An 18,403-nucleotide genomic window follows, 5' to 3' on the forward strand; every position below is an offset into this window, starting at 1 on the left:
ATACTGGCTCTACAACTTATCTTAGAAGGAAGATTAAGGAAAGGCAAACCTACATTTCTAGCATTTGTAGACTTAGAGAAAGCTTTTGACAATGTGATTGGAATACTCTCTTTCAAATTATGAAGGTGGCAGGGGTAAAATACAGGGAGTGAAAGGCTGTTTACAATTTGTACAGAAGCCAGGTAGCAGTTATAAGAGTCGAGGGGCATGAAAGGGAAGCAGTGGTTGGGAAGGGAGTGAGACAGGGTTGTAGCCTATCCCGGATGTTATTCAATATGTATATTGAGCAAGCAGTAAAGGAAACAAAAGAAAAATTTGGAGTAGGAATTAAAATCCATGGAGATGAAATAAAAACTTTAAGGTTCGCCGATGACATTGTAAGTCTGTCAGAGACAGCAAAAGACCTGGAAGGGCAGCTGAACGGAATGGAATGTGTCTTGAAAGGAGGATATAAGATGAACATCAACAAAAGCAAAATGAGGATAATGGAATGTAGTCGTATTAATTTGGGTGATGCTGAGGGAATTAGATTAGTAAATGAGACACTTAAAGTAGTAAAGGAGTTTTGCTATTTGGGGAGCAAAGTAACTGATGATGGTTGAAGTAGAGAGGATATAAAATGTAGACTGGCAATGGCATGGAAAGCGTTTCTGAAGAAGAGAAATTTGTTAGCATAGAGTATTGATTCAAGTGTCAGGAAGTCGTTTTTGAAAGTATATGTATGGAGTGTAGCGGCAGTGAAACATGGTCGATAAATAGTTTGGACAAGAAGAGAAGAGAAGCTTTTGAAATGTGATGCTACAGAAGAATGCTGAAGATTAGATGGGTCGATCACATAACTAATGAGGAGGTATTGAATAGAATTGGGGAGAAGAGGAGTTTGTGGCACAACTTGACAAGAAGAAGGGACCGGTTGGTAGGACATGTTCTTAGGCATCAGGGGATCACAAATTTAGCATTGGAGGGCAGCATGGAGGGTAAAAATCATAGAGGGAGACCAAGAGATGAATACACTAACCAGATTCAGAAGGATGTAGTAAGTACCGGGAGATGAAGAAGCTTGTACAGGATAGAGTAGCATGGAGAGCTGCATCAAACCAGTCTCAGGACTGAAGACAACATCACCACATCAGTCACACATTGGTATTAATAGCAAAAAGCTTATGTTTGGTCTCCAAACACAAGTGCTTTGTAAACATGTAATCAGTTTATTAGATGCTTTACATTTGTTGCATTTTCTGTGGAATATTGTCATGTCAAAGACAATTGAAAATTTTTTTCACGATGCAGGTTTCTCCAAAGTATCGGATTATTTGGTGCTGCAAGAATTGGTGGATATTGAAACTGAGCTGACATTAGTGAAACATATATAACTGTCCCATGTTGCCAATGATAAATTTGGTGCAGTCACTGATGGTGTGGGTACAGTTCCAGTTAAAACGGTTGAGTGCTGGGGATCATTCAGAACTCAAAAATTCATGTTGCTGTAGATGATGGTAGTGATTGTGTTGAATATGACAATAAAGTCAATATTGTAGTTCCTATCCCTGCCAAGCAACTATTTGCGTGTGCACTTGAATGGCGAAAAAACTAAACTGTGGTCACTCTGCTCATGCCCGGCCAACTGTTTCCAGGCAGACATGTAAGCTGGAATGCCTGTTCTGCACATAAGAGGTTCTCAGGGTGCCCAATGGATATTATGTCTTCAATTATCAGTTGCAGTTCAATAAAACATTAAATTAATACGCTGGTCAAGCAACTAACGTAGGGAATATAATGATATATTTATTTCTATGTCTAAAAACCAACAAAAATAAGAATGAAAAAGTGATTTGCAATTCTATACTGAAAGAATTTTTTAACATATAGTATTCCACTAGCTGAGCTCAGGTGGCTGTAAGTGGCCAAAAAAAGTCCTACATGCACAGCATTCGTACAGTTGGGTGGATTGGAACAGTCTGGTGTAAAAAGATAATTGGTTTCATTAAGCTTTCACAGACAGCTGCAATAAAGTACATAATTTTGTCTTAATTTGCTCATTATCACCACTTGTAACATTATTCGTAGACATATGCTTGCTGAGGCAGCAAGAAATGAACACCTTTCACACAGCTTTACATTATGTAACAAAGCACTAACACATTCTCAAAAACAGTTTCGTTAAGACATATTTATAATGCAAATAAAAGATTAATAGTAGCTTCTTATTCCGTGTGTGTAAATATCATAGATTTGTTTCCACTTTATCCATTCTAGTTTGCAACTGAAGTTGTAAAAATTCATTCTTTATGCACAAGAGTCTGTTAAGTAGATTAAAAAAGTATTTACTGCTATGTTACAGTGATGGTGATGATGACGCAAGTGATTCAGACGAGTTCACGATGCAGAAAACAACAAGATCAAAGAAACACTCTAAAGTGGACCGGGAAGTTCAGAAAGTGCAAGAAAAATTCAAGAAATTGGGGAAGTGATTTGATGACGAGCTAATTAAGAAGCATATCCCATTTTATTACAGATTTTTCATTAAAAGTATTTAATGAATCCACAATATTTTAAGGAGCCAATGATTTGCAGCTTTTATATTTGACTGGAACTTGTACTTTAAACAAACTGATGTACAGCTATCGTGGCACATAATGATTGTTCAAAAGTGTTTTATTAATGTTTTCTATTTGCAGCATTTTCTAAATGTGAAATGGCTTTCAAAGTAAATATTTTTGCTGGATGCAGAGTTGTTATTGTATTCCATGTATGTGTTAGATATGGACTGTTTGGTGTTGTAAATACGTGCTTCCCAAGGAAAGAAGTCCTTTGGAATTAAGGTATTTAAATGGGAAATTGCCCCAAGTATTGTCGAAGATGAAGAAGAAGATAAACGACGACGACGACGACGATGATGATGATGATGATGATGATGATGATGATGATGATGATTGGGGGGAAAGGAAGAAAGTGCAATTAGTAAACCACAGTGGACCGTCAGCTTTTATTCTGTTTGAATCCTTATTGTAAGATCCAGAGAGTAACAATATTGTGCTAGGGAAATAATGAGCAGCTAACTCTGTGTGATCTCCAAGAGAGAGGGATACTTTCTGGAAGGCCTGATAAGAAACATTCTGGTCACAACAACATGAAGGCTATACACATTTCAAATGTGCTTGACAGATAGGCAGCTGGTTATTTTGTGAGACTTTTTTAAATATAATAGTAAGATTGAAAAAAATAGTTCCTCATTTGAGGCTGAAAAGACTACAGTGAAACTTCGGTTTTACTTTCTCCGATTATATGTTTTTCGTAATTCTGCACCATAAATTCATAGCCCCTGTGAAAAACCCGTAAGATCAATGCTAAAAATTTCCTGCTTTTATGTTTCTTACTAACAAGATTTACTCAATTCTACGAGTTGTAAGTGTCACAAGGCACAGTTCTCACTGTGGGTGAGGGCAGAGTTAAGGGAATATTTTAGACCACTGTGGAGAGGGGAGATGAGAGAGGCAACGCTGAAATAATCCACTATTGGTGTTGCCAAGACAACTTGCAACATTGAGTTTCAGTGCTGTGATGATGGGTTGAGTATGTTTCACACTCCTTTTTGCATAAACTGACATAATTGTAACGTGGTGATGCTGTGTAGGCGACCAGGAACGAGACTATAGATTTGTTGATTGCTTTTTCATTGCTATTGCTCATCGTTTTGCTTGCAAAAATTTAAGCCATCCTCTTAGGGTCTTGTCTAACCACACTCTCGGAAATACCCAGATATACAGAAATGAACAGTGAAGTATTTGTGACAAGGAACCATGTGAATTTTATTGCTGCTCGTTTCACTCGCTGAAATGGAAGCTATCCTCTTAGGTTTATGTGTACCACACTCTCGGGAATCGTCACACATTCAGAAATAAAAAGGCAAATATTTATTTCATCCTTTGTTCTCTAGCCAGACAAAAATGTTTAACAACATCGAATATTTCAGAACATATTGTATTACAATCATAACGTGATAACAACGCTAAGTTGAAACAAAATACTGGCATGCGGTGAACTTATAACCAAGATGTAATTCATTATGCTACAGGTCAGTCATCTGAATTTTTATCATGCATTAGTTGTCATAAAATCACTTTAAGCTTACATCATTGATGCTTTATTAATAGACATTTAAAGGTTTGTGTGACGTATTCGTGATATACTTTCAATGCACCATCACTTTGAATTAACGTACTATGCACATATGTTGCACACTACGAAGGAAATGAAAAATTGAAATGCATGCAGTTCACATGGGTTGTTCACGAGTGCTCACAAATGTCAGAAATTGAAAGCCCACTAGTGATGTCACAACTGCAAAGAGAAGTGTGAAGTTGCGTCCACACTGCAACTGGAAACATTTCCTGTAGTGTATCAAATCTATTTCTCACTTTGTTCCTTGTCTCTGTTTTTGTCCACACTGGAAGTAAACATTTCTCTGTGTATTTGCATTGTCTGCAATGCTATTTGTTGCATGTTTTTCGTATTGTTTGCCATGCCATGTCTAGAGATGAGGAAACTGTGATAAGTGCTGCTGCATTATTAATACTCAAAGTTGAAGGAAATACAGTGAAAGATGTGTTCGTCATTCAGTGTTTCTGTATTTATTTATTGTGACTTGTGACCTGAAAGTCATAAGCATCTATCAGTGTTTCGTGATTTTACAGAATAAGGTTGCATTTATGAAAGAATTTCGTAATTGCTTTTAAAGCTACGATGATATTTGTTGGAGAGTTGTAAAGTAGTTGGTAATGGTTGATAAAATTGAATTAGTTATTGTAAGAGAGAGATTTATTGGTTTGGATACAGTCGTCATCTTTGGTGAGCGAAAACATTCTATAGAACTACTGAGTGGGGAAAAACTAACAACGTATGCGAACTAAATGTGGAAGACAGCTCTAGTTTCCGTAATTTCGCTTTGATATCATCTAACGATTTTGAATTTCTGGCAAGTGTGGTATCACCATTTCTTAAAAAAAGATAGAAATTTCAGGAAAGCAATTAGTTTTTTTGTCAACGGGAGATTCATTCCAGAGCCTTGAGGTTTTATTTCACATTTCGAAGCAAGCTACGACAAGCGACATTATTTTGCTTTCTACACAGTCCTTCTCAGTATTCTACCAAATGTAGCAGTTTTCTGCAGAGCATCCCTTTTTTTCCAGAAAAACTTACTTCAGCAAGAGAAAACAAAACACCTAACAACTCTATACAGCGGATGACACAATGCGACGTATAAACATACAATAGTGCCTTGCAGTGGTGACATGCAGTATCTGGCAGGAAACATTGTTTCCTTTGATCTGTACTGACACTGCTACGGATATAATAGAGGTTTCTGTCCTTTGAAAGGTGTTTCCAAACAGTGGCCACATCAAGTAGCCAGAACCATGTTTCAAGCTTAGTGTGTATGTGGCTTGAAGTCTACTTGATCCAATTAAGCAGCCATTGGCTACAGAAAGAAAACACACCACCACATGTTAAATTTAATGCCTTTCACCACTTCACAGTTTTTGGTTTAAATCACCATGTTCATTAAATTTTTATTTTTCTGGATCAACTGGAAGGAAAGGTGTCCCAAAAATGTGGGTTTTGACACTGATTACCAGAAATTACTCTGTAAACATCGTATTGTACATTTAATTTTCATTACTTATAAGATATTACTTATACAGATTTTATACATTTGGTGAGGATTATAATTTTTAATCATATGTGCCAATTACCTATGCTTTTGCTCATATTTTGGGTGTTATAATGTATTTCTCAGTTCTGTATTTTCCTCAGTTTTATGGTTTTTAAGTCTGGATCCCACAAAAATGTAAAATGGGGGTTCCATTGTGTATAATCTTTGTTTGTTGCTCACAATAGTTTCAAAATATAATAGTGCTGAAGGTATACTGAGCACACTCAAGATGACTATATGCTGCTGAAGTTGAAACTTTCTGATTTATAAAGTAGTATGTAGTAGAATAATTATATATATCTAAAATGATGTGACTTACCAATGAAAGTGCTGGCAGGTCGACAGACACACAAACAAACACAAACATACACACAAAATTCAAGCTTTCGCAACAAACTGTTGCCTTATCAGGAAAGAGGGAAGGAGAGGGAAAGACGAAAGGATGTGGGTTTTAAGGGAGAGGGTAAGGAGTCATTCCAATCCCGGGAGCGGAAAGACCTGCCAGCACTTTCATTTGGTAAGTCACATCATCTTTGTTTTAGATATATTTTTCCTACGTGGAATGTTTCCATCTATTATAAGAATAATTATATAAATTTAATGATTATGGAAGAAGACCAGTTCATCTTCTTCGGTTAGCCATCGGCAGCAGTTAGTTTATTACCAAATATTTTGATTAAAAATCAAGAAATTATCTAAATATTGTCACACTTCCGCAGATGACAGTAATGTTTGTGGAAGAAACAGATGAGCAGTTAATGTTATACAATGTAAAATGTTTAATAAGAAAATGTTTCATGCAACAAACTTTATCACAAAATAATTCTGCATTCCTCACAAATTACTGTGTCATTTCAAACACGTTTTTCCCTTTAACACACAACAAAAATTATAACAATGAAAACAATCAGTTATTGACAAAATTATTTAATTGGATAGGTAAAAAATCTACTCACCAAGCAATGGCAGAGCACACACATAAGACGATTGTAATTGGCAAGCTTTTGGAGCCAGTGGCTCCTTCTTCAGGCAGAAAGGTTAAAGGGGAAGGAAGAAGGGTGAAGGAAAAGGACTGCAGAGACCTAGGAAAAGGGGTAGATTTTGGGAAAGTCACCCAGAACCGTGGGTCAGAGGAGACTTACCATACAGGATGAGAAGGAAAGACTGATTGTTGTGGACTGCATTGGATAAGATTTGAAAACCTGAAAGCCTTTCAGATCTTGTCCAATGCAGCCCCCAACAATCAATCTTTCCTTCTCATCCTGTATGGTAAGTCATCCCTGACCTACAGTTGTGCGAGACTTTCCCAAAATCTACCACTTTTCCTAGACCTCTCCAGTCCTTTTCCTTCGCCCTTCTTCCTTCCCCTTCAACCTTCCTGCCTGAAGGAGGAGCCACTGGCTTTGAAAGCTTACCAATTACAACTGTCTTTTATGTGTGTGCTCTGCCCCTGCTTGTTGAGTAGATTTTTTTATGTATATAATAGAACAAAAATTATTTATCATACAAAGGCTTTATTTCTTGGATACGTGCTTCCGGGTGTCAGTATGACCCAAATGTAGTAACATGATCCAGCTGTATTGGCTTCTCCCCCACCCCCCACCCCTTGATCTCTCAAGCAGACCAAAGAAAGTTTGTTCAGTTTCTATGCAACTACTTGTCTTTGCTTATAATTTATTAAGGTTTCCATCACAATTGCGTAAAATTGTTTTTGTTGGTATCTAGGCTCAAATGCTTGCATTAATTTTAAAACCAGTACCTGCATCTCTAATGCTTGACTGCACATAATCTGAATGGCATATTCAAAACATTTGTTTGTGCAGTAGATCAATGTAACAAATTTGATTTGATTGTAATATAATTCCAATTGTATATTCAAAACTGGACAGGCATCTTTAGTTACTTATGCAGTCAGAATTTGGTAGGCACTTTCAGTTGTTTGTTCAGAACTAGTCACCAATAGAAACATTCATAAGCAATTATGGTGGAAATCCTAATAAATGACGAATAAATAGAGTTACTGGCTCTTGTACCAACACAGTGTTGGAATAGCATGACTCTGTCTTTGTGTACTTGCACTGTCAAAACACTTTAGTTAGTTTCTGTACTTGGTACTAGGTGTGTCAAAATTGATAACTTTGTGTGAAAATCAATGTGTATCTTGTCAAAATTGTTTTATGTCATGCTATTTTGCTCAAAAAGGAGGAGGAACTGCTTATAGCAGGTGATGAACAAATATAAAAAATGACCATCTGTAAAAAGTTTGGCATTGTTAACTCTCCACTGTTGACAATAATTAAAAACATAGATCAAATTACAGCAGTGCTTGAATGCAATGTGTTAGAGCCTAAGAGAAAACACGAGTGCCTTACAAATGGGTACAGAGACTGCATTGCATATTTGGTTCAAATAAGCTAGGTTTTAAAATGCTCCATTATCAGGATCTCCATTACTAGGAAGAGCTGATGAAATTATGCAAGAAATGGGTGTTCAATTTCCTGCATAGCCAAGCATGTTGGAGTGTTTCAAGAAAAGGAATGTTTTACTAATAAAAAAATTGTTCCAGGTAAGCTGACCAATTGGCTGCACTTTGTATTGCCTTCAGTGCTTATACAATATGATATGTAAGGTTTCGTCAGTGCCAATAAAACTGGTTTATTTTATCACTGCTTACCCAATAAAATTTCTTTGAAAGGGCTGTCATATCCAGGAAAGAAAATCTCTAGGGAAGAAATTACAATATTAATAGGATGTAATTTGGATTGATCTAAAAAACTACTTTGTCATTGAGAAAATGTTAAAATCATGGCGTTTTAAAAATGAGAGAACATTACCATACCAGTCAGAAGTTACTGTACCAGACAAATGTACAACATTAAAATAGAATGAACTGTAGCAGTTGTGTTCACTGAATGCATTTTCACTTCAGATGAGTGATTTTTGTGAGAAAAGTGTTACGTCGCAGTTACTGTTGACAACTGCCTGGCACATCTTGACCTCTAATAACTGTGACATGTTAACACAATTTGATACATGTTGAATAAGTGGCCAAAAACACAATATTTTCATTTTAGTGAAAGGAATATATTATGAGGTTTACATTCTCAGCTCTACCGACTGTTGCCACTGAAATGGGTGTTGAATGATGATATTGACATACGCTGAATTAAGCCCTATCTTCAGTGAAACTCAGCTGTGCTCTGGTCTCATTTCATCGCAGACCAGAGACGTAATAGACAATGCGTGATGTAATTATATTGAAACCAACATCTTGATCAGCTGGAGGATAGATAGCAGTCGAGGGCAGCCTGTGTTGTAAATGATAATTTTTCTTTATTTTAATGTTTTCATTAAAGATTTTTTCAGTCTATTGTTGAAATCATTTATCTGATTACGTGAAAAATATCTGAGAGAAAATAAAATTTTGTTACACAATAAAGGTTTCTTATTCCTTCAAATACCAACATTGTGCTAGTGTGTGTTACAAGATCCATGTATGTAATAGGTTGAAGCTAAAGGGTGTTTGTATGACAGGTATGGATGGTCTTCTATTAGAATATGTATTTACATATAATTGTTACAAGTTTATTGAAAAAGGTCTTAAAATATGGGTATCACAAATGTGTGTGTGGCAAATTAATAAATATTCATTACATTGACTTGCAGCCACAGAAACGCTGCCTCTTCTACTGATAATTCAGCTATATACCTTTTGGCAATCTTAAAAGTGAGCAGACTGACTTTAGCTCCCTGGTTTAAAAGAACAGCAGCGAGTGCTGTATCTTTGCTCTGTTGACTTACTTGGAAGATGACCTAAAAAGTGTACAAGCGGACAATCAGTTGAAGAAATGGAGTTTCTGATGCTGCATTAGTTCCTTTGGTAATTATTGGGTAAGTATACTATATTAATACATACAAAATACAGTAGAAACCCGCTTTTACATTCCAGGAATTCACATTTTTCTACTGTTAGCATTTTTTATTGCACTTGTCAGATTTCTTATGTTTACAATGTTAATTTACACACATTTTGCATTAACATATTTACAATATTCCCACAATTTACACTTATGAAACAATGTTTGTGGAGAACAGCTGCGTTAAATGACATTGGTCTTAAAGCAGTGTTCCCAAATGTTACACAGTTTACTTTCTTGAGCCCATGGTGCCCTACTCACAAGGGAACCTCCTCATCGCACCCCCCTCAGATTTAGTTATAAGTTGGCACAGTGGATAGGCCTTGAAAAACTGAACACAGATCAATCGAGAAAACAGGAAGAAGTTGTGTGGAACTATGAAAAAAATTAGTAATATATACAAACTGAGTAGTCCATGCGAAGATATGCAACATCAAGGACACTGGGAGTCTAGGAGCGCCGTGGTCCCGTGGTTAGCGGAAGTAGCTACGGAACAAGAGGTCCTAAGTTCAAGTCTTCCCTCGAGTGAAAAGTTTAATTTTTTATTTTCAGTTTATGTGACAAACTCTTATGTTTTCATCACTTTTTTGGGAGTGATTATCACATCCACAAGAAAACCTAAATCGGGCAAGGTAGAAGAATCTTTTTACCCATTCACCAAGTGTACAAGTTAGGTGGGTCGACAACATATTCCTGTCATGTGACGCACATGCCGTCACCAGTGCCGTATAGAATATATCAGACGTGTTTTCCCGTGGAGGAATCGGTTGACCTATGACCTTGCAATCAAATGTTTTCGGTTCCCATTGGAGAGGCACGTCCTTTCGTCTACTAATCGCACGGTTTTGCGTTGCGGTCGCAAAACACAGACACTAAACTTATTGCAGTGAACAGAGACGTCAGTGAACGAACGGACAGATCATAACTTTGGGAAAATAAAGAAAGTAAAATTTTCAGTCGAGGTGAGACTTGAACCAAGGACCTCTCATTCTGCAGCTACTCACACTAACCATGGGACCACAGCGCTCCTAAGCTCACATTTCCACTGATGTTGCCTATCTTGTGCATGGACTACTCAGTTTGTATATTTTACTAATTTTTTTCACTGTTCCACACAACTTCTTCCTATTTTCTCAATTGATATGTGTTCAGTTTTTCAAGGCCTATCCACTGTGCCAACTTATAACTAAATCTGAGGGGGGTGCGATGGGGAGGTTCCCTTGTCAGTAGAAATGAATTGGCAAGTCAGAACAGTCCATGGCACTAGTGCTTCGTCTCCTGCCACTGCCAAGCTCTACTTGACTTGGTGGCAGACAGGAGCTATTCTTTCGATACAAGTCAGATGATGATTTCAGACCAATGGAGTTAGAATTTACTATCAGCTCCTCCTGTCAGACAAACATTCACTTGTTTCATGCCACTACAAACCTTTGCTTTCAATGCTGTGTACCATACAAATGATAGTATAGTACTGATAATGTAGCTGTATTGTTTCAGTGTTATCTTTACCCTGTGATTATAATCATATGCTCAGGATGAGAAGTCAGTCATCTTTCTCAACTTTAGTCATATTTTTTTAATGATTACACCGTTTTAAATTTTTTTCACATCTTTTTTCCTTTGTTATGAAGGAAAGAAGTTATGTACCTTTGTTTCCAAGTTTCTGTGTTCATGTTCATTCATTTACCTTTTTGGAGGGTTCCAATAATGAAAAATATAAAAGCTAACCTGAGGGGCTTCTTAAATTTGAGGGATATGGTTCCTTTCTGATTTTTTGAGTGTTTTTTGTATTTTTTGTGTAACTGTTGCTTAGTGTTAAATACTCCTCTATTACAACTGCTTCTTTTTTTGTTCCAGTTAACAATTTTTCTGCAGTAATGAAACTGCTTCTGTGATACTTTGTTCAGTTTTGAAAATATACTTTTCTAGATGAGAAAATGCAAATTCTTGAAGACATTGAGTTTGAAAAGTATCCTCTCTGCATAGGGGAAAATTTAGTGAAAACTAAGCACTTTGCTGTGTATGTTCTTGCTGTGTTAATTTTGGGACGGGTTTTAAGGCAGTTTATAACCTTACACTTTCAACAAAATGTCTGTGTTACTTGGAAATTAAATATGGACCACATCAGTTACATTTAGAATTTCAGCTCAGACACAATCTGCAAGTATGGTATGTGTGCCAACAATACAGAAATTAAGAACCAAAGACAGTTCCACCACTGCTGAATTGATCTGAGCAATGAAATCAGTGACTTCCAATTGCTCTGTGGTTCAAATGGCTCTGAGCACTATGGGACGTAGCATCTGAGGTCATCAGTACCCAAGAACTTAGAACTACTTAAACCTAACTAACCTAAGGACATCACAGACATCCATGCTTCGAACCTGCGACTGTAGCAGTCGCACAGTTCTGGACTGAAGCACCTAGAACTGCTCGGCCACCAATTTCTCTGTGGAATCATGAAAAGAATGTGTCCCCTGATGGTGTTCCTGAATATTTTTCAAGTTCATCTAAGAGGATCAGATATGTAATAATTGATGCACTGGCACCATATTTCTGGGAACACATCTTAAAAGAAGCATTTCCATCATATTACACATTGAGCTTCAATGAAACTTTCAGTCTTAAAGAGCAAAAAGAATTGCAAACACCCTTTACTTTTTGGTTAGGGTAAGTGTTGCACAAAATGTGTCACCTAAGAACTTTATCAGCAAAGCAGATGGTGAAACATTTCATCAGAAATTACTTGAGGCACTTTCTGAAGCTAACTTGCCCCTAAATAAATGCCTTATGCTGGGATCAGACAGACTCAATGTCAATAAATAAAATGCTTAGGTTTTCAAATAGTGGTGCCCAGAAGACGAGAGGCAGACAACTTGTGAACATCAGAAACCTGCAACATTCATATAATGCCTATATAAAGGCTTTGAAGTGTTATAGGTGAAGAAGCATCCAAATTTCTGGATAATATTTACTGTTACTTCGATGGGTGGCCTGTTTGCTGGGAAGAATTTGGAGGGATTAGTCTAAGTTTAAATTCCATATCACAAGGTTTCGAAGCATACAACCACAAGATGGCTTACTTTACAACCTTCAGCAAATAAAATTTGAAACAGTGGGAAGGTATTCAATATTGCTTTCTTAAGCATACACCTCTAAAAAGAACTCTGCTACTGTTGAGTCCGAATCTGACAATTCCACTGTGAATGCTTTTCAAAAATCTTGAATGAAAGCAGAACTTCATAGCTAATCTGATCTGCAGAACTGCTCAGTAAGTTCACACAATGTTTTCAAAGTTACACACATTGATTCATAAATTGCGTACATAAACACAAAAGATACTTCAAACCTTTTTGGCTCGTAGTTTGAAGATTTCTGCTTCGGGAAAAATGGAACTATTTCTGAAGATTTTCATAATGAGCTTTTTAGATTGGATTACTGCTTCCTATTGAACAACTAGTTGTTAGTGGGCATGTAACTGAAGAGCTTAGTAAAATGGAAGAACACGATGAGTTGTGGTTTACAAAGAACGCCCAAAAATATTACATTGCAGCTTGCAAACATGATGGAAAAAGTCATGCCTATCAAGTGCTCCACTGAAAAGTTTTAGGTTATCAGACCCCCAAAGGAAGAACGAAGAACAGAAGCTGCAGTTAGATGTTAAAGTTGCAAAAATTATGCTGTTGGATATCTGGCAAGATAAGTTAGATGACTGGAAGTTTCTGCAATTTGAAAAACAACACCCAGCCTTAGACAACAAAGGTATTGAGAATTATTGGCAGCAGTATATCTCAAAGAGAGACTCGTCATCCTTAATTAATCCAAATGTTTCAAAACTTATTAAGGCTTCTCTTACTTTCTCACATGGAAATATGGGTGTAGAGTGATGACGGTGCATTTCAGAGCATGTATTAGGAGAAAACAAGGCAGTGAGGGATGCATTGAGACAATGCCGTCATTTACTCACAGCTCGTCAGATACGGACAGCAAGCATATGCAAATTGTACTGCTTATAATGAAGTATGTGAAAGGAAGAGAAAACTTGAAAAAGAAGGCAAGCAAAAAGATGCACAAAACCAGACACATCTTGAAGAGAAGATAAAAAAGATGAATAACATGAAGAAATCAGTTGACAGAGACAGAGCTGCTCTAAATAGAAAAGAAAAAAAAGAATGCCAACTATCTAAGGAGGAATGAGAAGAATTTTCTCAAGCTTCAGCTAACTAAACAAAGCAGGCAAAAGAGGTTTAAAGGCAGTAAAAATGCCCCAGGATATGCCTGATGCTTCACAATTCCTAAAAGTAGAAGATAGAGTGAAAGAAAGGGAAGTGGAAAGTGAAGTGTAGAGTGTCATTATTGTGATCTAGGTTTTGTTTGCAAATTAAGATTGCCAATACTGAATTAACAATGTAGCTGTGTATATTAAGTTTTGTACAAAGGGAAAAAATGGCAGTAACGTGTTCAGCATCATAATAGAGAAATTTATCATGATCTTAACTGGCCTTTTTGGTAGAGGACTGTCAAAAATGAAAACAAGTAATTTTTGCTATATCTGTGTATTGAAATAACTTTTCACCTTTTAATCACACTTTCCAAATATTTTGTTAGCTTTTTCAAGTTCCACTGTGGCTCCTTGTCCTGTATGCAGAGAAATCCCTACTCAGTATTTTTAACTGACAATATAGTTCCATTTATGATTTGTGTACACACTGAACACATTATCATCTGCTTGGTAAGGTCTTGGAAATCTTAGTTGTGTTAACAGGAGTTGGCAAAGCCAACAAATGTGAATGTGAAATAAAGGCTATGGTGACAGTGATCTGTAGCATAGCACAGTCTCTATGTTTGTGCTTTACATTTAATGCACATTTCATTATAAAATCTAGGACAGATGAGTTTGAGGTACTAGGTTCAGTTGCCAATGTTATTTTTTGCAACACTTCAGCTTGACAAATAGCACTATGAAAGACATGTTTATGAGAGATCTTTAATGCAGTGTAACAGTTAAATTGAGTATTTTGTAGGAGTTTGCAAATATAAAGGCCATGAACATTCCCACCTACAGAATAGGAGGTTGGCCAGAGGCATCAGGGAGGCAGAGTGTGTCCCACATTAGATTGACCAGTGCCTGTGAAGTACAGGCAAATTGGTGGGCCCACTAAAGATAGGGGGAAATAGTGCACTGCCAAAATCCTTAAAGCCCCATTGTTTTGTGTATTCATGGGATTTCTCAGTCAGACTGTTGGGATGCCAGCTCTGTCTTACTTGTCACCAGCCTCTGGTAAGTTCCGATAAGGCCATTTCTCTCACTTTATGATGCTGATATTGATATCTTCTTCTGTTAGCTCTCAACCAATGAATTGAGATTTTGCCTTCTGTTGAGCAACTGGTTGCGCCCTTTGCTTTTTCTATGTTTGGAATTAGCCTTTGTGTGGTAGTCTGATTGCAAATAAATAGTGTTATTTAGACCCCTGAGTTCCTCAAGTTCCCTGCTACACGTAGCCAATCGAGTCCTAAAACTCACGCCTCTCGTAGGTGCTGTGTGACAGTATTTTTTGCTAATACAAGCAATCAACCTGCTATTACTGGAACTTGTTTTTCTGCAATCACTCCTAACCAGTGAAGAAGCGCTGACTAACCTATAATCTCCTCATCCCTCTACCCTGTTAGGACATAACATAAGCAGCATTTTCTGATGCCAGGTGTGGGGTTTCCTTCATGATTTTTGAAATGGATAAATGCTCCATATTCAGCCTAATGTCATGACTGGACTGGTGGCGTTGAGGCTCTTAAGAGAAACAGCTTATGCTCTCCACTGAGAGCAGGTGGAATGATAAGAGCAGAAAAAAGAAGCAGATGTGTGGAGATCAACACGACGAGGGAACATGCGGCCATGGCAGCCTGTTTTCATAACTACACATAACCACAGAAGCAGCTGAGCGACTGAGATAGAGTGGCAGGTGCTGTCCTTAAAGGACTGCAAGGAAAAGACATGCTATAGCGTTGTGGTCCAGACTAAGCCAGTGAAGTAAATTCACTTAAACATCAGCCTCATGAAGCTGTCCATGGTGCAGTGGCAGCATCAGAACTGGTGGATCTTTGTCCTTGGTAGGAAAATTAAGCAAAGCATTCAGGGGCTTTATGATGAGTGCATACAGACAGTTGTGTGTGCAAGGGGTGAAAACATTCCCCTAACTGAGGCCATTGAGGTAACTTTCACGGAAGAATCTGCAATTATGTCTATCAAAGAAAAAGGATTTGGTGATAAATCATCAGGACAATATGGGGAAGATTTCCCTTAAGTGTTTTTCATGTGGATGTGCAGGGGCCACATCCAAGGATTACAGAAGTCATATTAAGTGTAAAACATGGCAAACCCAGGTCATTTAACACAAGACTGCCAACTTGAGAAAAGAATTCGTAAAGTAGAATCAGCTTACATGTGTCTAGAGTTGGAGGCCCAAAGCGAGTCGTGCGAAAGTTGCATTTTTTTGGGACATAGAGGGCCTTGTAAGAAAGTGAAACCAGTTGTGTGTTTTGCGTGTTGTAGACAAGGGCACGTGGCTAGAGACTGCACTGAGAATGGGAAGTATTCTGTGAAACATAAAAAGCAGGCAAACAAAAAAAAAAAAAGCATAAGATTACAGTTGCTTTAAGCTGAATTGAGAAAGCTATTTAAAGTCGATTGTGAAAGTAGAAATGAGTTGGTAGGATTGAATTGCCTGCAGAGTACAGAAAGTCCATTAAAACTGCTTGTAGGAAGTGGAGCACTGATTAATGTGCTCAGTATGAAACATCTGTAAAACCAGGTCAAGTGTAGACCTGAAGAAAGTATAAACATTAAATGTATTACAAGTCTGGTGACACACATTTGATGGCACTTTTAGATTGGGAAATAAGGGTGCAACGTAAGTTTCATCTAGTAGGAGGAGGATTGGATATTCTACATCCTGGTTTTATTGGTAGAGACTTGTTTACAAAGCATGATGTAGTAAAGGGAATTCTGTGGGCCAGGAGTGGACCCATTAAATATGTGCAGAGATAGAAGTGCAAGTACACAGGAGCAGGAGCTTAGGAAGTCACAAAATATTTTTAAACTGCAAAACATGTAGAAAGTAGAGTCTGCAATTCCTTGAATTGCTTAGAGGAGCCAGTAAACAAAAATACACTGGGGAAATGGAAAGTAAACATGTTACAGACAGGTAGACATGTCATTGATAGGAGATGTATGCTACAGAACCTAAGGCACTATGTGTGGCTAAAGTAACGTTGGCTCCTCATGAGGAAAGGAGTTTGAAAGTGAAGGTTGCAGATACTAGTCAAAGAGAAGGCATTGTTGAAAAGCAAGAGTTGCTGGAAGGCATGTACCTACCAGAGGTGCTGATTAGAAAAAGAAAAAGCTCTTGTTTAAATACAAAAGAAGAGGCAGTTTCCATTGGGATGCCTCATATTAGGCTGGAAGAAGTTCAGCAATTTAGCACAAGGTAGAAAAGGTCTTAAGTGAGAAATGAACTAGAACCAGTTTGTAAGATGAAAACCTATGGTTAGATCATTTAAATACCATAGAGAAGTAGTCCATAAGAGAGGTGTGTTCAGTTTATGATGATATATTTCATCTGCAGGAGATAAGCTGATATGTACAGATACAATTCGGCATCAAATAAAATTGCTGTCTGAAGCAGTGGGTCGAGTAATTTGCTCTCATCTTCACAGAATACCAGAATCACAAAAAGATGCATTACAACAGGAGATAAATCAGACATTGGAGGACGATGCAGTAGTACCTTTTAACAAGGGTCTTGGTTTTTCCTTTAACCATGGTTCCCTAAAAGATGGATGCACCTCGCAAAAAGAGATTTTGGGTGGTAGCTGATCACGGGAAACTAAGTGACTTTAGTTCAAACACAATCTCCCACGTAACGATGAAATTTGGGATGGATTTGACAAGAGAAAATATTTTTCAATGCTTGATTTGGCTAATGGGATACTGTTATGGTTGAATGAATGTACCAAAATGCTATACTACGTTCGTAATAACAATAAACCTCATGTAAACATTGCACTATGTATACTTAAGCGTATGGTGGAACAACATTGGATTTCGTTTCATGTAGAGCAGAAGCCAAGCTGTCTCGAGTACAGTCAAGTAAGTACGATAATGTGGATACGTTTTATGCTGTGCGTTTCGTGTACATCGATTCAGCGATAATACGGAACAATAACTTCACCGGCGCATGTAACTTGGAAAGCACTGGCCAACCACCTGGTCCAACTAATGTACACTGATATGAACAGTTGTAATAAAGACGCAAAAAGAGATGAGATGAGATAAATGTAGCCTTGACTGTCATTTGAATTTTGAACAGAAGGAAATAATGGTAAAACTCAGGCGATACGCTTCTTGGGTGATCTGATGGAAAACGTAACATGCTTTCGATCTTAGCTAACATAGTAGTGTAATTAAAAGCGAGATTAATGAAAATTTCTGACTTTAATAAAAGTAACTTTTCGGCATGAGCTAAGGGCAGCGTAAAAATCAGAGAGGTAGAATAAGGGGAGATGGCCCTACAGACCATGGAGGTAAGAATTCTCCATGCTACAGACGCTGTACGTTGTTTTGAAGCCATTGGGCGGGCGCTGCCGCCATCTTGGGTTCCCCGAAAGGAAACATTAGCAGACGAGTGTTTACAATTGCTTCTTCTTCATTATTTCTGTCGTGTGCAAAATGGCTCTGAGCACTATGGGACTTAACTTTTGAGGTCATCAGTCCCCTAGA

The 18,403-nt window shown here is 37.5% G+C and overlaps 1 protein-coding gene across 1 annotated transcript in view; it reads left to right on the top strand.

Moving 5' to 3' along the window:
- Window positions 1–2,550, top strand: part of LOC126251849 (condensin complex subunit 3) — a 217,772-nt gene extending 215,222 nt beyond the window's left edge. The window contains exon 24 of the mRNA XM_049952524.1: window positions 2,342–2,550. Within this exon, the coding sequence (XP_049808481.1) occupies window positions 2,342–2,471 (130 nt within the window). The 3' untranslated portion in view covers window positions 2,472–2,550. The remainder of the gene's footprint in view (window positions 1–2,341) is intronic.
- The last annotated feature ends 15,853 nt before the right edge of the window (window positions 2,551–18,403 follow it).

This window comes from Schistocerca nitens, chromosome 4 (assembly GCF_023898315.1).
Source record: "Schistocerca nitens isolate TAMUIC-IGC-003100 chromosome 4, iqSchNite1.1, whole genome shotgun sequence".
Lineage (NCBI taxonomy): Eukaryota > Metazoa > Arthropoda > Insecta > Orthoptera > Acrididae > Schistocerca > Schistocerca nitens.